This window comes from Mobula birostris, chromosome 9, assembly GCF_030028105.1.
Source record: "Mobula birostris isolate sMobBir1 chromosome 9, sMobBir1.hap1, whole genome shotgun sequence".
NCBI lineage: Eukaryota > Metazoa > Chordata > Chondrichthyes > Myliobatiformes > Myliobatidae > Mobula > Mobula birostris.
Window position 1 is genome coordinate 155,690,662 of NC_092378.1, and position 22,118 is coordinate 155,712,779.

Here is a 22,118-nt window from a genome sequence, read left to right on the forward strand (position 1 = left end):
GAGGTGTGCAGATCCTCTTTGGGCGCCGTGCGGATTCCGAGCAGGACCCAGGGAAGCTCGTCCACCCAGTTAGGCCCCTCCAGGCGGGCCATGAGAGCCGATTTCAGGTGACGGTGGAAACGCTCCACTAGTCCGTTCGACTGTGGGTGGTAGGCAGTTGTGTGGTGTAGCTGTGTTCCTAAAAGGTTGGCCATAGCCGACCAGAGGTTGGAGGTGAACTGGGCGCCCCTGTCGGAGGTAATGTGGGCCGGTACCCCGAAGTGGGCTACCCAGGTTGCGATCAGTGCTCGGACGCAGGATTCAAAGGTGGTGTCAGTGAGCAGGACTGCCTCTGGCCATCTGGTGAACCGGTCTATGATAGTTAGGAGGTACCGCGCTCCTCGCGACACTGGCAGGGGCCCCACGATATCCACATGAATGTGGTCGAACCTCCGGCGGGTGGGTTCGAACTGCTGCGGCGGAGCCTTGGTGTGTCGCTGCACCTTGGCCGTTTGGCACTGCATGCACGTTTTGGCCCATTCACTGACCTGTTTACGCAGCCCATGCCACACAAACCTGTTGGAGACCAGCCGGACGGTTGCCCTGATGGAGGGGTGTGCTAAGTTGTGAATGGATTCGAAAACCCGCCGGCGCCAGGCTGCTGGGACAACGGGGCGGGGTTGGCCGGTAGCTACATCACATAGTAGGGTCCTCTCACTTGGGCCTACGGGGAGGTCTTGGAGCTGCAAACTGGAGACTGCAGTCCTGTAACTGGGGATCTCAGCGTCTGCCTGCTGTGCCTCTGCCAGCGCTGCATAGTCCACCCCCTGGGACAGGGCCTGTATGGTCGGTCTGGAAAGTGCGTCCGCCATGACGTTGTCCTTTCCCGAGACATGCTGGGTGTCCGTCGTGTACTCGGAGATGTAGGACAGATGTCGCTGCTGGCGGGACGACCAGGGGTCGGACACCTTCATGAACACAAAGGTAAGCGGTTTGTGGTCTGTGAACGCAGTGAAGAGCCTACCTTCTAAGAAGTACCTGAAATGCCGGATTGCCAGGTATAGTGTCAATAGCTCCTGGTCGAAAGCACTGTATTTGAGTTCAGGTGGTCGTAGGTGTTTGCTGAAGAACGCCAGGGGTTGCCAGTGACCCTCGATGAGTTGTTCCAGCAGTCCACCGACCGCTGTGTTGGATGCGTCCACTGTGAGGGCAGTAGGAACGTCCGTTCTGGGGTGCACTAGCATCGCGGTGTTTGCCAAGGCTTCTTTGGTTTTAACGAAAGCGGTTGCGGCCTCTTCGTCCCAGGTAATGTCCTTGCCCTTACCCAACATCAGAGTGAACAGGGGTCGCATGGTTCGGGCTGCTGAGGGGAGGAAACGGTGGTAGAAATTCACCATACCCACGAATTCCTGCAGGCTTTTGATTGTGTTGGGTCGGAGGAAGTTGCGGACCGCGTCTACCTTGGCGGGCAGCGGGGTTGCCCCGTCTTTAGTAATCCTGTGGCCCAGGAAGTCGATGGTATCGAGTCCGAACTGGCATTTGGCTGGGTTGATTGTAAGGCCGAATTTGCTCAGGCGGGAGTAGAGCTGGCGGAGGTGGGACAGATGCTCCTGCCGACTACTGCTGGCTATGTGGATGTCGTCCAAACAGATGAATGCAAAGTCCAGGTCGCGTCCCACCGCGTCCATTAGCCGCTGGAAAGTCTGTGCGGCATTCTTTAGACCAAATGGCATTCGGAGGAATTCGAAAAGTCCGACCGTGGTGATAAGTGCTGTTTTGGGGATGTCGTCCGGATGTACAGGGATTTGATGGTATCCCCGGACGAGGTCTACCTTGGAAAAGATCCTTGTGCCGTGTAGGTTTGCTGCGAAGTCTTGAATGTGCGGCACAGGGTAGCGGTCTGGCGTTGTAGCCTCGTTCAGCCTGCGGTAGTCACCGCATGGTCTCCAGCCCCCCGTTGCCTTGGGCACCATGTGCAAGGGGGAGGCCCATGGGCTGTCAGACTGTCCTATGATCCCCAATTCCTCCATCTTCTTGAACTCCTCCTTCGCCAGTCGGAGCTTGTCCGGGGGAAGCCTTCGAGCACGGGCGTGGAGGGGTGGTCCCTGGGTCGGGATGTGGTGCTGTACTCCGTGTCTGGGCATGGCTGCCGTGAACTGCGGTGTCAGTACTGATGGGAAATCCGCCAGGACCCTGGTGAATTCATCGTTGGACAGCGTGATGGAGTCCAGGTGTGGGGCTGGCAACCTAGCTTCACCCAGGGAGAATGTTTGAAAAGGCTTGGTGTGGACTAGTTGCTTCCCTTGCAGGTCGACCAGCAGGCTGTGGGCTCGCAGAAAATCCGCCCCCAGGAGTGGTTGGGCCACGGCGGCCAGTGTGAAGTCCCACGTGAACCGGCTGGAGCTGAACTGTAGCCGCACCGTGCGGGTGTCGTAGGTTCATATTGGGCTGCCATTTGCGGCCCTCAGCGTGGGTCCTGGTTCTCTGTTGCGGGTGTCGTAACTCATTGGAGGTAAATCGCTGATCTCCGCTCCGGTGTCCACCAAAAAGCGGCGTCCTGACTGCTTGTCCCAGACGTACAGGAGGCTGTCCTGATGGCCAGCCGCCGTAGCCATCAGCGGTGGCTGGGCCTTGGCGTTTCCCAGGAATTTGCAGGATGGTCTACAGTGGCGGGCCTCTGTGCCCCACCGCTGGTGGTAGAAGCATCACTGTTCGTTGGGCTCAGCTGCCGGGCCTGGTCTGGTCTGTCGTTGGGCACGTGGCTTGGTGATCTGTGTGACGGATGCCCCTCTCTCTTTCCTGGCATTCCACAGCACATCTGCTCGGGCCACCACCTCCCGGGGGTTGCTGAAATCTGTGTCGGACAGCAGCAGGCGTATGTCCTCGGGCAGTTGCTCTAGGAATGCCTGCTCAAACATGAGGCAGGGTTTGTGTCCTTCAGCCAGGGCCAGCATCTCGTTCATTAATGCTGACGGCAGCCTGTCTCCCAAACCATCCAGGTGCATTAAGCGGCGTGCTCGTTCACGCCGTGAGAGTCCAAAAGTCCTTATGAGCAGGGCTTTGAATGCTGTGTATTTGCCGTTCTCCGGGGGCGACTGTATAAACTCCTCAACTTGTGCAGCAGTCTCCTGGTCGAGAGAGCTCAGCACGTAGTAGTAGCGAGTGGACTCCGAGGTTATCTGCCGAATGTGGAATTGTGCTTCTGCCTGTTCCAACCACAGACGGGGTCTCAGCGGCCAAAAGCCTGGCAGTTGTAACGAAACTGCGTGAACAGATGTGGCGTCGGTCATCTCTGGCCCAAATATCGTTTGGGCCGTCGGGGTCACCAAATGTAGCGGTGCGCTACACACAGCGCTAGAATAACGACACGTAGTCGGTGAGTTGGAGTTGCGATAAAAGAAATTCATTCAAACTTCGCGGCCTGCTTTAAAGCCTTCCCGTTCCCGCCCTCCCTGGGCGGGACTGCTGTGGGGAATGCATATTCCCAGACCCTTTCCGCGAGCAGGATTTTCCCCCTGCTGGTGAAGATGGCCTGGCGCCCTTTTTGGGGCCGGCCCTCTGCCTGCGTGCGCTGTCGTGAGCCGGTTCGTGGGTGCCAGAAAGTGGGTCGCCACAGGCTCATATTTCATCTTTTCCCTTATAGCTTTTATAGTTGCTTTTTGTTGGAATTTAAAAGCTTCCCACACACTTCTGCTACCTTGTATGCCCTTTCCTTGGCTTTTACACAATCCTTAACTTCCTTTTCAACCACTGTTGCCTACCCCTGCCATTTGAATACACTTCTTCTGTGGGACATGTCTGTCCTGCACCTTGTGAACTATTCCCAGAAACTTCAGGCACCACTGCTGTGCTGTCATCTCTGCCAGTATCCTCCTCCAATACACCCAGGCAAACTCCTCTCTCATGCCTCTATAATTCCCTTTATTCCATTGCGATACCGATACATGTGAGTTATGCTTCTCCCTCTCAAACTGCAGTATGAATTCAATCATATTATGATCACGGTCTCCTAAAGGTTCCTTTATGTTAAGCTCCCTCAGAAGGTTTGCGTTATTACACAACACCCAATCTAAGATGGCCTTTCCCCAAGTAGGCTCAAGCACAAGCTGCCCTAAAAAGCCATCTCATAGGCATTCAACAAATTCCCATTCTTGCAGTCTGACGCCAGCCTGATTTTCCCAAATCCCCTTGCATATTGAAGTCCCCCATTACAATTGCAACATAACCCTGATTGCATGCCTTTTCCAGCTCCCTTTGCAATCTCAACCTTGGAGGCCTATATGTAAATTCCATAATGGTTTTTCACCCTGGCAGTTTCTTAACCCCACCCACAAAGATTCAACATTCTCTGACCCTATATCACCTCTTTCTAAAGATGTAATTCCATCTCGTACCAACAGAGCCACACCACTGCCTATGCCTTCCTGCTTGTCCTTCTGATACAAAGTGTATCCTTCGATGTTAAACTCCCAACCATGGCCTTCTTTCAGTCACGACTCAGTGATGCCCACATCATACCGACCAATCTGTAATTGAGGGAAAAAGGATCAGCCATGATTGAATGGCGCAGACTCAATGGGCCATATGGCCTATTTCTGCTGCTATGTCTTATGGTCTTATGACCTGTTGCTCCGGTAGGCAAATTGCAGTGGATCGAAGTCACTTCTCAGGCAGTCGTTGATATAGTGGGGCAGTCTCGGACCAGCAGGCACAGCCTCAGAATAGAAGAACGTCCCTTCAGAACAGAGATGCAGAGGAATTTATTTAGCTAAACTGTGGTGAATCTGTGCAATTCATTGCCACCGATGGCTCTGGAGGCCAAGTCGTTGGCAATATTTAAAGCGGAGGTCGATAGGTTCTTGATTAGTAAGAGTGTCAAAGGTTGCAGGGTGAAATGCATTGAAGGATAATAAATCAGCCGTGATGGAATGGTGGAAAAGACTTGTTGGGCAAATGGCCTGATTCTGCTTTTATGGAATGTCCTTGCCTCTCCAGCCACTCTTGTCTGAATATGATGCATGTCAAATCATCATTCATCACACAAAAAGGCTGTTTGGCCCAACTTGTTCATGCCAGCCCAAGGTGCCGACTTCAGCTGCTTCTAAATGCCTGCATTCGGCCCATATCCATCCAAACCTTTCCTATCCACACTCTCAGCTGAATGTTGTTATTGTACCTTCCCAATTGCTTTCTATGGCAGTTTATTACATATCTCCCCCCACCCAACCTTCTGGGCAGTTTATTACATTTACTCCCCAACTTCTGAGTGACAATGTTGACTCTTGGATCCCTTTTAAATGGCTCCCCTTTTACCTGGACCTATGCATTCTAGTTTTTGGTTCCCTACACCCCTTGTGATTTTATACACCTCTGTAAGGTCACTCATCAGTCTCTTATTTCCAATGCATAAACTCCTTGTTTACCCAAATGTTCCTTGTAACTGAGGCCCTCAGGTCCTGGCAGCATTCTCCTTAATTTTCTTTGCACTCTTTCCAACTTAATGACAGCTTTCCTATAACAGAGTGACCAAAACTGTACATAGTACTCCAGGTCTGGCCTCACCAATGTTTTGTACATCTACAATATAACATCCCAACTCTTAACGCTTAATGCTCAGCACACCGTACACTGACTTCACCACCCTGTCCACCTTTGACACCATTTTCAGTCATTTCCCTCAGGAACCAGAAATGTTTCAAATTAGATGTAGACACCTGGAATTAGACAGTTGTTTTCTGAGGGCCAGCATTCATTGCAGGCTTTTAGAAAAATACTTAGACCATATGGGAAAAGTCCTTGTTCCTGTCTCTCATAATTTTAAAACGTCTATAAGTTTACCAATTATTCTCCTACATTTCAAGGAATAAAGTCCTCACCTGGCCAACCTCTCCCCCTAACTCTGGCCCTCAAGTCCTGGCAACATCCTTGTAAATCTTCTCTGCATTCTTTCCAGTTTAACCACATCTTTCAAAGTTCAAAGTAACTTTATTATTAAAGTATATCTATGTCACCATACACAACTCTCAGATTCATTTTCTTGCAGGCTCACTCAATAAATCCATAATAAAATCAATGGAGGACCGCAGCAAGCTGGGTGTTCAACCAGCATGCAAAAGACAACAAACATTTGCTATTACAAGAAGAAAGATATAATATTAAATAAATAAGCACTAAATATCAACTTATGAGATGAAGAGTCCTTGAAGTTGAATCCATAGGTTGTGGGAATATTTCAATGATGGGTCAAGTGAAGTTTTGTGTAATTATCCCTTTTGGTTCAAGAATCCAATGGTTGATGGGTAGTAACTGTTCCTGAACCTGGTGGTGTGAGTCCTGAGGCTCCTGTACCCTTTTCCTAATGGCAGCAGTGAGAAGAGAGCATGGCCTGGGTGGTGGGGGTCCTTGGAAATGGATACTGCGGTATTGTGTAGATGTGTTCAATGGTTGAGAGGGCTTTACCTGTGATAGACTGGGCCGTATCCACTAATTTTTGGTTGGATGTTCCATTCCAGGGCATTGTTGTTTCCATACCAGGATCTGATGTAGCCAGTCAATATATTATCCACTGCATGTCTGTGGAAGTATAACACCTATAACAGGGTGACCAAAACTGTACACAAAACTCCAAGTGAGGCCTGACCAATGAGTTGTACAACTGCATCTTCATGTCCCATAAAACACAGGAGCAGAGTTAGGCCGTTGTGTTTGCTCAGGCACTCCACCATGGCTAATTTACGTCCCTGCCTTCTCCCTGTAATCTTTGACACCTTTACGAGGAAAGAGCCTATCAACTTCTGCTTTCAATGACTTCACCTCCACAGCCATTTAAGAGGGGCTGTTTAAATGTGAGGGTAATTGAAAAACTATAAATAGTATCTTTTCAAAACCTTTGGTTTAAGTGGCATTGATAAATAAACACTGTGGTGTAGTGTGATATGCTGTGCTGTGACTGGCTGGGTGAGGAAGGGACTCCCATCTGTTGGTCCAAGCTTGAGAGAAATGTTTGTACAGTCGCAGTCAAGGAAACCAGACATGCCAGAGATTGGTTTATTGAGTGGAACTCTTGTCAAATGCAAACAGTTACCACAGTGTTCCGTGGAGTTTAAATGAGTCAGCTGTTTCAATGGCTCGTTCATGGATTTAAAACTGACTGTAGTTTGAAAACTTCAGCTGAATGCTGAGCCGAATGTAGGAACCATATCGATCCAGACCTCCATTATAACCTTGATCCAAACATGGATCAAAGAGGACTCCAGAGGCAAGACAAGTCGATGGCTTTGACATCAAAGGGCAAAGGGAAAATTCAGATGTCTCAAGAATTAAAACACTTCATTGTCTGGTCATATTCCCATAAAGGGCAATGATTATAATTGGTTATGAATGATCTCAGCTGTATGCCATTGTTCAGGAGTGCTCCAGGATCAGCTATCAGCTCCTTCATAAATCTTTCTTCCATTGCAAGTCAGCAGTGGGAATGATTGCCAACAATTCCTCTACACTTATTTCAGTTTGCCAATCTCCTGTTCAGCTGGCATTCAAGAAGATTTGAACAGCAATGGGGCAGGAGCTGATGTATGATATTGATGCCTTCCAGTTTACTGTGATTCCATTTTGAGCACTTACAGATTGGGATTCCTGTCAGTTATTGAAACAGTGTTTTTCTAGAAGCCTTTGGAAAAAAAGTCCTTGAACTGCTTTCTCTTCCCTGGGTGTGCTGGCTGTGATAGAGTGGATGATGGAGCTGCGTGGTAGCGTAGTAGTTCATGCATGGCTTTACCACAGTAGCTGTAAGATCAGGGCTCATTTCCGCTGCTGGCTGTAAGGAATTTGTACATTCTTTCCGTGACTGCGTGGGTGTTTTGTAATAAAAGCTAATTGAAAGGGAAATGAGGGCACCAGGAAAGAAACCGTGTACATCCGGTTTTACTTTAAGCGACGTGCACGCGTATGACATGGTGGCTTGATAACGTGCTATTCATGTACTTCATAATATAACCATAATGAATTATTTAAGCAACAAAGAATGCTTAAGCTAACAATGCATTTACAACATTACTCAAATATTACTGATATATTAAATATGCAGCTGTGGGCTTCCTCCAGGTGCTCTGGTTTCCTCCTACATTCCAAAGATATAGGCTTATGTGGGTATGCTATGTTAGCACTGGAAATGTGATACTTATGGGCTGCCCAGCACAATCCTGGCTAATTTGATTGAACACATCATGCATTTCACTGTCTGTTCCAATGTACATGTGACAAAGCTAATTTTTAATGAAGGATTAGCAATATTTCTAAGGCAGGAAGGTATGTGACCGGTTCAGGAACCTGCAAATGGTAGCATTTCCATTCTCCTATTTTGCAAAAGGCTCACAGTGCAGCCATGATGCACCACACTGGAGTGAAGTGAGTGCTTTTCTACCCAGCTTTACTGAGAAGGGGTTTCCCAAAAAGAAGAATGATTCACAGTTAACAGGCACTCGCATTGACCTTGGTTATTGAGGAGTAATGCTATGTAACAGGGTCAAGGTCAGTAGATTGGTGGCATAAGCCTCTTCTCCTTGGCCCCAGTGAAGAACACAGTAATGCCCTGCCACGCCTCTTCTGAAAATTTCAAAGTACATACATGTACTTTACGTATGGCCTTGAGATTCATCTTCTAGTTAGGGTTAAACGGGGTTGTGGGGTTGCTGGGACGGCAGGGCTAGAAGTGCTTACTCTGCGGTATTGCTGAATAAATAAATAAATAAATATACAACACTGAAATTCGTTTTCTTGCTGGCATTCTCAGTAAATAGAAAGAAATACAGAATCAATGAAGAACTGCACACAGAGACGACAAACAACCTGCAAAATACAACAGTGTGCAAATACAAAAAAAAGAAAAATAATAATAAATAAATAAGCAATTAACATCAAGAGCGTGAGTCATAGAGCCCTCAGAAGTGGGAAAATGGTATGATCTTTCCAGGATAAGATCAGTGTGCTATAAATAATTGGTTGCAATGCCCCTGTTCATTATGGGGTAAAAATCTCGAGTGAGAAACAAGCTGATAATTGTCAACTACAGCTTCTCATGTACTTCCCCTTTGCCATAGGATTTATTAAGTGCAAAATCACCAAATACATCGTACAAAACGCAGGCTATAACTTGCCAGCTTCTTTCAAATGAAACTTGTCTAACCAGTAGCTCAGGAAATGAATCTGACAGAAGTAAACCCCTGGTCAAACATAAACAAGAAGCTGCAAAGGGACAACTGGTTTTCCCGAGTCAGCAGGTATAAACCAGGTGGTTTCCCAGTACCAGGTGTGTACACCAGAACTAAGTTACCGTAGAGCGTGAGAATTCAGTGAGCGAGGAATTGGAGTGGAGCGAGGGAAGGCTGCATTGTAGGCTCGGCATGAAATGGCAGGAGACATTTCAAAAGGTCAATGCAGTGTCTCTCCGCTGAGTCCGGACATGACATCGGGATTCAAACGGTGAGATGTCTGAAGGGAACTGCTGAATGTCAGATGGGTACTAACCATTTATATTACTTCTGAAGTTCATTAGTTTAAGACCATAAGACATAGGAGCAGAATTGGGCCATTTGTTGCATTGAGTCGGCAGCACTGTTCCATTGTGCCTGATTTATTATACTTCTCAACTCCATTCTCCTGCCTCCTCCACTTAATCTTTGATGCCCTGACTAATCAGCAACCTGTCAACCTCTGCTTTAAATATATTCAAAGAATTGGCCTCCACAGCCATTCGCAGAAGAAGGGCTCTTTCAATGTGAGGGTAATTCAACTTTCACGTACAATATACCCACTGACGTGGCCTTACGTGCAAGGATTTGTTTTATAGTAAATAATGCTTGGAGTGAAATAAAGACCCTGCTGTATTTAGTATTTAAGTAAGGTTTGAGACCAAAGAGTTTGAGTCTAAAGATTTCATGGCTGGGGTGCGGCCGCTTAGGTCTGGGAAATGTTTCTGTATAATGTGGGTAGTTACAGACATACCCACTATCTCTGGTGGCCATGTGCAGCGAGTAGATCCTGCTCACCTAAGCACATCTTGAAGCCAGAGCTGTGGATGGATTCAGTGGGTTATCTCTGATGCTGGATAACATGGGCGTGTCCGATAGGCGGGATGGAATGGGGTTACTGCCAGATAAATAGTTCAGGAGTCTCCAGTAACCGTGCCCCCTCCCTGGCAGATACTGTCCTGGAAACTGTTGGGGAAGGTGGCCTCTCGGGAATGTGGCAGAGTGGAAGGTTATGACTCAACTGGTGGCTCTGTGGCACAAGAGGGGCAGAAGATAGAATATAGGACATGAAACAGTATGGGCCTGTTGTGCGGACCTTTTAACCTACTCTCAGATCAATCTAATTCTCCCTCCCATATAGATCTTTTCCATCATCCTTGTGCTTATCTAAGGGTTTCATAAATGTCCCTAATGTATCTGCCTCTACCACCTGGTAAGGCTTTCCATGCACCCACCACGATCTGTTTTCTTAAAAAAAAATCCTCTGATATCCCCCTATTCTTCCCTCCAATCACCTTAACATGATGTCCCCTTGTATTAGCCATTTCCACCCTGGGAAGAAGTGTTTGGCTGTCAACCCGATCTGTCCTCTTAACTTGTACACCTCTATCACATCATGTTTCATCACTGCAGAGGGAGGTACAGAGGCCCAGGTTCTGTAGCTTATCGATCAGGACTGTGTGAATGATGGTGTTAAATGCTGACCTATAATCAACAAAGAGCATTCTGACACAGGTGCTTGTATTGTCCAGGTGATCTAAGGCCATGTGAGAAGCCAGTGAGACTGTGTCTGGTGTAGACCTATTGTAGCGATAGGTAAATCGCAATGGGTTCAGGTCCTTGCTGAGGCAGGGGTTCAACCTCTCAAAGCGTTTCATCACTGTGGACGTGAATGCGACTGGATGATAGTCATTAAGGCAGCTCACACTACTCTTAGGCACTGGCGTAATTGTTGCCTTTTTGAAGCAGGTGGGAACTTCTGACCATAGCAGTGAGGTGGTTGAAAATTTCCTTGAATACTCCCACCAGTTGGTCAGTACAAGTTTTCAGAGCCTTACCTGATACTGGATCGGGGCCTGCTGCCTTGCGAGGTTCACCCTCCTGAAAGAGAGCCTGACATCGGCCTCTGAGACGGAGATCACCAGATCACCCAGTGCAGCAGGGATCTTCACAGCTGTAGTTATATTCTCTCTTTCAAAACGGGCATAGCAGGCATTCAGCTCATCTGGTAGTGAAGCATCGCTGCCATTCGTGCTATTGGGTTTCAGTTTGTAAGAATTAATGTCCTGCAAACCCTGCCGCAGTTGATGTGCATCTGATGTCACCTCCAACCTCGCTAGAATTGTCTCTTTGCTCTTGAAATAGTCCTTCACAAGTCATACCTGGTTTTCTTGTGCAGACCCGGGTCACCAGACTTAAGTGCCACAGATCTAGCCCTCAGCAGACAGCGAACCTCCTGGTTCATCCACGGCTTTTAGGTTGGGAATATACAGCGTTTTTGTAGATACACACTCGTCCACACAGGTTTTAATGAAAAAGTTGAAGGATGGAAAAGTTTCTTTCTCTGTCCAGAATGGCTAATCCCTTACGTTAAAATAAAAATAACTATTTGTCAAATGTACAGTGAAATGCATTGTTTGTCTCAATGACCAACACGGTCCGAGCATTTACTGGGGGCAGGCTGCAAGTGTCACAATGCTTCTGGCTCCAGCATAGCATGCTCACAGCTCACTAACCCCCAACCCATATGTCTTTGAAAACCAGAGCACCCGGAGGAAACACGTGGGCATGATGAGAACGTACAAATTCCTTTTAGACAGTAGTGGAAATTGATTGCTAGCGTTGTAAAGCGTTATGCTGGCCACTACGCTACTGTGCCACTGTGGTAAGACTGAATCATGGCTCTGGACACTGTTTACCAGGAATATCAACTCTTATAGAGGTGTATTGATCTTGTAAAGGTCTATGAAATAATGAGGGGCATAGATAGGGTGAATGCACACAATCATTTTCCCAGGATAGGGGAATCAAGAATGAGAGAGTATAGATTAAGATAAGAGGGCAGTGATTTAATAGGAGCCTGAGGCACAACCTTTTCCACTCCGAGGGTGGCCAGTCTTTCCAATGAGTTACTAGGGGAAGTGATTGAGACAGGTACATTAGTAACATTTAAGATGGACTTGAGCAGGTACATGTTGGTCAGCATGGACTAGCTGGGCCAAATGACCAGTTTCTGTGCTGTATGATTCTGTGAGTCCACTGTTACCCTGTCAAGCTGCTAAAAAAAAAAGCTGCATATTTTTCATTTTTCTAAATTCAAGAGAATGTAGACCAGTCTGGTTAATCCCTTGCTGTAAGACAAACCTGTCACGCCAGGAATCCATCTGGTGAACCTTCACTGCACACTCTCTGTTTCAAGTGTTATCCTTCTTTGGGTGGGAAAGCCTGGCCGCTACCCAATATTCCAACTGTGGTTTTGACAGGATCGTACGTAATTCAAACAAGATGCCATTATTCTTTGCTCAAATCCTCTTGCATTAACAACCAACTTAATTCATTTGCCTTCTGAATTGCTTACTCTAACTACTTGTGAGCTGCCTGTAAGAACTCGTACATCTTTCTGAAGTTCAAAACTTCTTAAAATAATGAAATAACTATGGCCTTTTATTCCCTTGCCAAGTGGGTAATCTTACCATTTTCCATATTGTATTTCATCTGTGCTGTGCTTGTACTTTCCCTTGCCCTGTTTCCTCTTCCTCCTTTCCCTCTTCAGCCTCCCTGAAGTGCCATCCAAAAGCCCTGGATATGTTGTGCCTGAGTCGCTCTTCCAGCATGGGTAGGCTCACAGCACAGATCCCTGCAGCATCCTACTAGTCACACCCTGCTAACCCACAAATGATAGGTTTATTCTCTGTTTGTAAACCAGTCCACACCACTGTCCCATTATCGAGTATTGCACATTTTTAAAGGCCTTTTGAAAACCCAAATAGTTCACTTCTAATTGCGACCTTAAAACCAGATTTACCATTCATAATGTAAGTTTATTTATATAAACTTGAAAAATTTGTTTGCAGCAGCCTCACAGGCAAATAGCATTATATAAGCAACATTCTCAAGAAAACCATAAATTAAACGTATATAATACACAGACTTTCAAAGTCACGGTCATCCACTGCAGTCAAGTTGTGATGACTACACCTACCACTGGACTCGGACTGCCAGGGTCAGAGAGTGGAACAGCTTTTCTGCTTTAAAAACTCCCCCTCACAGGACAGACAGACAACCAACCTACCATACACAATGTTTACAAGAAAGAAAACAATTGGAGAGTGACACTTTGCAAGCAGCTAGTGGCAATTTTATTTTCATAAAAATCCATGTTGACTGTGTCTAATTTTTTTAATTTTTGTAAGTGCCCTATTGCTGCTTAATGGAATCCAGCAACTTCCCATTTTAACAGTCGACCACATTGCACATCAAGACCCTTCCCCTTCCTCATGAATGGTTTGTCTCACTCCTATCTTGGAGGAGGCTATGTAGCATCCATGCCAGGACCACCAGACTCAAAAAGTTACTTTCCCCTCTAACCGACCCCTCCACTACCCCAACCGCCACTACTTTATCGTTTCCTATTAGTCATCTTCAATAGGTTTCAATAGGTACATTTAATGTCAGAGAATTGTATACAATATGCATCCTGAAATTCTTTTTCTTTGCAAACATCTGCAAAAACAGAGGAGTGCCCCAAAGAATGAATGACAGTTAAATGTTAGAACCCCAAAGCCTCCCGCCCCTGATCCCCCTCCCACACACAAGCAGCAGCAAGGCAATGGACCCCCCCTCCACCCTCACCAACTAAAAAGCATCGGCACCCCCCACTGAGCACTCAAGCGTGCATCAAAGCATCAGTAAAGATACAGACTTGCAGTACCCCAAAGACTACTCATTCACCCAGTAATTCAACATACCACAGGCTCGCTCTCTCCCTAATAAGGGAAAAAGAGGTGTCCCTGTTTCACAGCAGGAGGAGAGACATGAGATAAACAACTCACTGATTTATGATGTTAAAAGTCTGTTGGGTTGCTTTTTCCAAGCTCTGTGCCCAGAGAGTCGGCCCAGAGAGGCTCAGGTCTTTGGGAACACATTCCACGGCAACTAACCTACTGCTCCCGAAGCTCCGTGTTCTCCTGCCAAGCCTCAGTCAGGGGCACCGGCCTAGAATCATCCCGTCTCCAGAGCTACCAAAATCCAGCACCCTGAAGGCATGCTAGTTTTCCTGGGCGCATCCTTGGGATATCAAAAAGTGGCCGGTCGTGAGGCCCTGAGAGCGGGTCCCATTCCTGTAGAGAACCAGTCAGAGTGTAACTCCAGGTCAGGGTCTTCAAAAGAACCTTGAAAAGGGAAAAATGAGATATCTTAAGCAGGGACACTCCTGTGCCTGGCGTCACCTTATGGATATACAATAGATGTATATTGTAGAAGCTATCTTATGTATTTATCGTGTTTTTTTATTTTTGTTCTTTTTTATGCTGCTTTGGATCCAGAGTAACAATTATTTTGCTCCCCTTTATACTTGCATACAGGAAATGACATTAAACAATGCTGATGTTTATGATGGGGGCGGATTTACTGCTCTTGTAAGACAAACCTGCTCTTGGACACATTACTTATACATTAACTATATTTAAAGCAGCCAATGAATCTAAGATTTGAACTCCGTTATTTCAGTTCAATGATATAACCACCCTACTGCTGTTTCCATTACATTAAAATACCTGTATATCCCATCACGTTCCAGACTTCTCCCTTGTGGGATGTGGAAAGGCTTTGAAGAGTTTTGGGAAATGCACCCACTTGTAGCCCCAGTGTTGCATGCCTAGTTCAGTTTAGTTTATGGTTGGTTGTGACTCCCAGGAGGGCCAGTGCTATGGGCTAAATGCCTTTAAGTGTCACGGCTAGGTGATTGAACTTGTTATTAGACAGTTCATGCCTGACTGTTCCCTAGGACATTTGCTGACTGGACAAATAAACTCCTTTATTGTCTTAAAAACTTTTGAACAGATTTTAAAATATCACTGATCATCTCTGTTCCTGACTTTATGGGGGAGGCCGGAGATTGTAGACTGGCTAAGCACACTATTCCATGGAGCTACACGCACAAAATTTTGGGGAAACTCAGCAAGTCAGGCAGCATCTATAGAGAGGAATGAGCAGTCAATTTTCAGGGTGCGGCATTAACTGTTTATTACCCTGCATAGATGCTCCCTGACTTGCTCCAGCATTTTATGTGTGTTGCTCAAGATTTCCAGCATCTGCAGAATTTTGTGTGTCCACACTGTCCAGTGGAACGCTACAGCAACATCCTGGACAGATGTTTGGCTTCCAGCATACAGAACCTACCTCCTCTGCCTTGTGCTGAGCTTATCCTCAAGTCTGACATGACTTAGTTTATCGTGAGGCCCTTTGGTGGTCGGAGTCGACCATGGATGTTACGTCCCAGCTGTCATGCGCAAGCCAGGGCGGTATGATATGGGGAGCAAACTGTGACCCATGCAGCAGGCTCCCCCTCTCCTCACAGCTGATGAATCCAGAGGAACAGTAGAGACTGAAATGGTTTGACTCGTCACAGGAGTTGCCAGTCAGCATTGAACTCAATATAGGACTGCCTTAGGGACTCCGGCTCCGGAATATTTCTCGCGGTTTACTCCCGAAACCTTCCCCATGAGTGGATATGACCACACGGCAGCGGAGATTTGAGATCAGAGTTTTCCTTCTTCTAGATGAGCTGCCAACCATAGCTGACCAGACCCATCTGCCTGAAGTGACTGGCAAGAAGGTGCCAGTAGCCTGCCTTTGCCCCTTCTCCTGTAAGTAGAAACGATTCCACTGGGTTTAGTAACTAAGCCACACTTGAAGGCTGAGAGCTAGACTTGGTTGTCAGAAGCTAATTGGAATGTACGCCACTGGGAGTACTTAACAGGCGGTGGGAGCTTATTGCCACTACCTGCCAACCCCCCTCTCCCCTGGGGTGACAACCTTATGGAACCATTGTTTCATCTTAGTCCTGGCAAAGCCAAACCGCACTGTGTAAAGTCCCAGCAAAGCTGGGCCGCACTGTGTAAAGTCCTGGCAAACCCAAACTGCGCGTGTAAAGTCCTGGCAAAGCTGGGCCGCACTGTGTAAAGTCCTGGCAAACCCAAACTGCACTGTGTAAAGTCCTGGCAAAGCTGGACCACATTTGGACGGCATCCAAAGGGACACAATCGAGCAATGAAAAGTGGCACTCAAACAGGATTGGTGAATTGCTGGGAGTTGCAGAAGCCCACGTGCATCCTCAGCTCTGCATTTCCATCTTGGATTTTCTCTGGGAACTTTGTGCCTAGCTTTACAACTATGGAGAATAAGAATGTGTATGGAGTGTCCTCTCCATTGCTTACTGATCTGGTTGGGGCAGATCAACAGACTGTTTAGTACACTCAGCAGGTAAATTATATCTTCCAGTTATGCCATTCTTAGTGAAAGGAGAAACATCACACAGTAATTTCCTCAGAGGTCAAGGAAACTGCCTTGAAAGTGGATCAGTAATGTTACTTTATGAAAAAGCTTATGACAGATTTCTTTTGCTACTTAATCTCTTTTCTCATGGTATTTCCTGTTGCCAGGACCCATCAGCATAACGTCTCGATAAGCTCCGCCATTTCTCTCCTTAGCACCGAAGAGCACTTTGAAGATTATGGAGAGAGCAACGAGAATGACTTTGCATCTAGCAGTTTATGTCAGGACAGAGGCTTCGGCATCAATGGCCACTTAAATCGCTCAGCACTGCTTTGTCCCAGGTAAGGTCTTTGCTGGTGAAGGTTGCTTATTGATTGGAAAGTGGCTCTAGTGCAGGGGTTCCCAGCCTGGGGTCCAAGGGCCCCCTTACTTAATGGTATTGTGTCCATGGCATAAAGAAGGGTGGGAATCCCTGCTCCAGTAGTGCTTGTGAGCAGACCACGAGCAGTCTTGCTCTTGGCTGAGTGTTGGTTGTCAGGTTTGAGAATGGGATCTGTGTGAATGACATTGGCCTTTGGATGGTTCTATCACAGACTTGGTGAAAAGTAGGTTCATTTCTTTGTCACTAAAAAGGGAAGTATATAAGTGATCAGGGAACTTTGGGTTAAGAAGTTTAGTAAATGACTGTCTTGTGTGACTGCTCATCTCAGATGTATGTTTCTTCTGCAAGCCTTTGCTGTGTAAAAATCTGTATCCCAGTCACTTCTGCAATGTATCTCCCTGTAATCAGTAGTTTCTCTCATCTCCCAAATACCCCTCTGATTTTCCAGCGATCATTTCACCTCAACTTTGCAAAGTATCATTGGGGAAGAAATGCTCGAATTTTACTGCACCCAGTGTCATAAACAAATCAATCGTCTGGAAGATCTCTCTGCTCGCATCAGCAGTCTGGAAATGAATAGGTAACTGCATGCTTCTGCCTTGCTTTTGATCAGCGTTTCTCCTTGTTTACGGGTTGATCCGTGTCCTGTTGTTTTAGACATAGAGGTTGTACCTCTTATGGAATTTGAAGTTTCCTGCTTGCGTTCATTTGAGGAAAGTCATTGCACTAGGTATCTGTTCTAATAAAACCTTAAAGCACTAGAGCGGAATTAGGCTATCTGGCCTAGACTGCTCCACCATTCCATCATAGTTGATTATTATCTCTCTCAACCCCATTCTCCTGTCTTGTCACCGAACCTTTGACGCCCTGGTGAGACAAGAACCAATCAACCTTTGCTTTAAATATACCTGTGACTTGGCCATCAGGGGTTAATTGTGTTGGGAAATGACAAGTCTGTGGAAGTTAACAGGTGAGTGTTTACTGTAACTGAAAATTAAATTGGTTTATGATTGTCACAGCCACTGAGGCAGAGTGAAAAACTTGGCTTGCACACAGATCAACTCGTTACAAAGTGTATTAAGGTCGAACAAGATAAAACAATAACAAAATGCAGAATAAAGTGTTAAAGTTACGGGGAAGGTGCAGTGCAGATAGGCAGCAAGGTGCAAGGTCACAAAAGGGGATTGTGAGGTCAAGGATCCATCTTGCTATCGTAGAGGACCATGAAGAGTTGAGAGGCTCGCTTCTGAAAATTTATGACGATTAGTAATTGCCAGGAATGTTGTGTTTCCTTGATGAGAGAGTGTGGTGTGACAACTGGTAGTGAGCTAGGGACCATCGAGCTAGGGACCATACACAGGAACAGGCCCTTCGGCCTACAATGCTGTGCTAATCTTATTAAATTAGTAATCAAATAGACAACTAAACTACTCCCTTCTGCCTACACAATGTCCATACCGTTTCACTTCCCTCACATTCTTGTGCCTATCCAAGCGTCTCTTAAAAGTCCCTAATGTATCTGCCTCTACCACCACCCCAGGCAGCATATTCTAAGCACTCACCACGCTGTGTTTAAAAAAAAAACTTGCCCCTCACATCTCCTTTCACCTTAAACACATGCCCTCTGGTAACAGACATTTCAACCCTGTCTGCTCTGTCTATGCCTCTCATAATTCGTAAACCTCTGTGATATCTCCCCTCAGCTTCAACACTTCAGAGAAAATAACTGAAGTTTGTCCAACCTCCCGTTATAGCACATATCCTCTAATCCAAGCAGCATCCTGGTAAACATCTTCTGCACCCTCTCCAAAGCTTTGAGACCCTGCCTCTAATGGGGCAGCAGAACTGTGTATAATACTCGAGACACAAGCAAATCCAGTGCAAACAAGGAAACTGTATTTAGTGAAGTGGTTTGGTTGTCAGCCAGTGATTTGTTTTCTAGAGTGCATTCTTGTTTAAGTGGTCATCCACGTAATGCATAAATGTAAGGGTTTCTGCTTCCCTGCTTAGAGGCAGCAAGTTCCAGACCCACCCAGTGAATATAACAACAAGCTTTTCACCCTCCATCAAATGTACAAATCAGTTTAATCTGGCTCTGCTCTGCTAGATTAATCCTTGCTATTTACTTTGGCTAGATTTCTCATAGTTATGTACAGGACTTAAATTAACCCCTTGGTATACATTGTTTGCAGGATCTTTCCCTGTTTGCCAAAAGTCGATTAATCAGCCAAGCACAAGTTGATCAGTTGAAATCTGAAATGCTGGAAATGGCCAGAAGGCCAGGCAGCTTCTGTATGTAAAGAGAAACTGTTACTGTTTCAGATCAGGTCAAAAAACCTGATCATTTCTGATTCAGTATCACAAATTATCTCCTCACATAAGCTCCCTTGTCTGCTGAGTGTTTCCAGCATTTTCACTGTGCCAGCACAGAAGGCATGAAATTCTGTCATAGGTTTTGCTGTATTGTATCTCCTGTGTCTCCTGTATTGTATCCTGTGTCTCCTGTTACATGAAACAGTGTGAGATTACAGCACCACAGGACAGGCTCTTCAGCAAACATTTTAAACCACTCCAAGATGAATCTAGAACTTCACTGCATCAGTCCCTCTCCGCATCGGTCAGTGTGATCCCCCTCCCCGTCAGCCGGTGCGATTCCCTGCCCTGCATTGGCCGGTGCGATTCCCGCCCCCCCCCCCCCCGCATCGGCCGGTGCAACCCCCCCCCCGGGCATCGGCCGGTGCGATCCCCCTCCCCGCCGGCCGGTGCGATCCCCCTCCCCGCCGGCCGGTGCGATCCCCCTCCCCGCCGGCCGGTGCGATCCCCCTCCCCGCCGGCCGGTGCGATCCCCCTCCCCGCCGGCCGGTGCGATCCCCCTCCCCGCCGGCCGGTGCGATCCCCCTCCCCGCCGGCCGGTGCGATCCCCCTCCCCGCCGGCCGGTGCGATCTCCCTCTCCGCCGGCCGATGTGATCCCTCTCTACATCAGTCTTTACTCTTCAGCCTATCTTGAGCAGGCACTTGTGCATATCACTGGTCACTCAATAGAATAGTTGTGATTAGGCAGGATGTGGAGGAGAAGTGAAGGGGGGATCTGAATGAAAGAAGGCCATGGTGGAGGAGGTGTAAATTGTCAGGGTGTGCAAGGAAAGCTGTATTTGGGCAGAATATATTCAAATTATGAAGCCAATTGTAATTCTCTGAGTTACAGTTGAAATTCCAGTTCAGTCGTACATGAATACCCATGAATATAGCCAAACAAAACCTCATTACTCCAGGGCCAAGGTACAAAACACGATACCAGCAGTCACACTCAGCACACAGCACATGCAAACTGTGCCCCCTCGTGGCAGCCATTTCAGCCCTGAGAAAAAGCCTCTGACTATCCACATGATCAATACCTCTCATCATCTTATACACCTCTGTCAGGTCACCTCTCATCTTCCTCCACTCCAAGTTCAAGTTCACTCAACCTATCCTCATTCAAGTCCAAGGCCAAGTTCACTCAACCTGTTCTCATAAGGCATGCTCCCCAACCCAGGCAACATGCTTGTAAATCTCCTCTGCACTTTCTCTATAGTTTCCACATGTGATAGTGAGGTGACCAGAACTGAACACAGTACTCCAAGTGGGATGAATGCTTATTATAGGCACTGTACAAGATATCAGTAAAATACAGTCACCCATGAGTATAGTCCAAGTCCTGGGGTCCCGGAATGTTGCAGTTGACTGTACAACATTATATTTCAACCAGACTGTGGAAGTAGTGCGTCCAAGCGTGCTGCCGTTTTACCGGAGGTGTGGCACATGAAGTAGTACAGTGATGTCTACACCAAACACAACTAAATCGCTTCTGCCTGCTTATGGTGTACCTTGCACTCCTTACGTCATCTCTTCAGTGTCATCTCTTGTATCTGCTTTCAACAGCAGCACCACCGGCAGCCTACCACTGTGTTTAAAATAAGAGTACTTGCCCTGCACATCTCCCTTCTTCCCCTCACTATAAATGTGTTTGAAGTTTTTGCCCTTTGGAGATGCAGCACTTCCAGACCAACAAGTCACACCACCAGTTTAACCTTCGTCTAATCACAGGACAATTTGTATTGACCAGTTACCCTACTAATTAGTGCCGTGTGAAGAAACCAGAACACCTGGACGAAAGCCACACAGCCACAGAGAGAATGTACCACCTCCTTACAGACTGTGTTGAAATGGACTCTGGACTCAGAGCTCCTGAGCTGTAATAGTGTTGCATTTACCGCTATGCTATTGCAGCACCCACATAGATTCTGACTATGTGCTCTTTCTGTGCCTCTCAAATCTTAAACTCTGTCGTCTCCCCTCACTCCAGAGAGAATGATCCATTTGTTCAACCTCTCCTTTTAGCTCACCCTCTAATCCAGGCAGCATCCAAATGAACCTCTTCTGTATCCTTCCAGAGCCTCTACATGGTGGCCAGATTATATTGAGGTACATTGTTATCAGTGTGACGTCATGGCGGAAGGTGCCCTGCATCCCTGAATCTAATCAAATTTGCCCCCTGGTGGGGATGAGTCTGCAGTGCAGCTAACAGGGATATTTGGCCAGGCTGTGCAGTTAATTCTCCTGTTCTCTGCAGTCTTAATGCATTTGGGAACTGGTGCTTGAGCTACGCTAGTGCGATGCTATGACAGCTCCTTGTGTGGGAGTTCATAGTTCAATTCCGACATCCTTTGTAAGAAATTTTCTACGTTTTTTCCATGAGTGTCTAGGTTTCTTTTGGCTGCTAATATTTCCTCCCACAATCCAAAGTCATACCGGTTAGTTGGCCATTGTAAATTGTCGTGTGTGATCAGGCCAAGGTTAAATCGGTGGGTTGCTGGGTGGCATGGCTAGGTGGACCGGGAGGGCCGGTTCCACACTGTATCTCTGAATAAAATAAAGTGAAACTCGGGATCTGAGTGGTTGAATACTTAGCACCTGACTCTCACAGGTATTTCTGAATTTAAAACCAGCAGTTCAAGGGTGTGTATACAGTTCCTGATGCACAGCCAGTAAGTCCAGTTGAGCCCCTTCCTTCGCTGATCAGAGAGAATACTCTCCACCAGTGCAGAACTACATCTGCCTAATTAGCGTATGTGTCATGAGCACTGCATGGGCATTTGAGCACAAGGAAATACGAGCAAGGGAAGGCCATTTGGCCACACAAACGCACCCCTCCAGGGATTTGCCAGCCTCCGTGATAAGAAGTGTCCATAGT

At 46.9% G+C, this 22,118-nt stretch overlaps 1 protein-coding gene across 6 annotated transcripts in view; it reads left to right on the forward strand.

The window, feature by feature from the left end:
* rab11fip3 (RAB11 family interacting protein 3 (class II)) overlaps positions 1–22,118 on the forward strand; it is a 175,216-nt gene that overhangs the window by 118,497 nt on the left and 34,601 nt on the right. For 4 of the 6 annotated variants that reach the window (XM_072269240.1, XM_072269242.1, XM_072269246.1 and 1 more), the window contains 2 exons: positions 16,670–16,843; positions 17,333–17,464. In XM_072269240.1, coding sequence (XP_072125341.1) covers positions 16,670–16,843; positions 17,333–17,464 — 306 coding nt within the window. The remainder of the gene's footprint in view (positions 1–16,669; positions 16,844–17,332; positions 17,465–22,118) is intronic. The other 2 variants (XM_072269241.1, XM_072269243.1) reach the window with 2 other exon arrangements.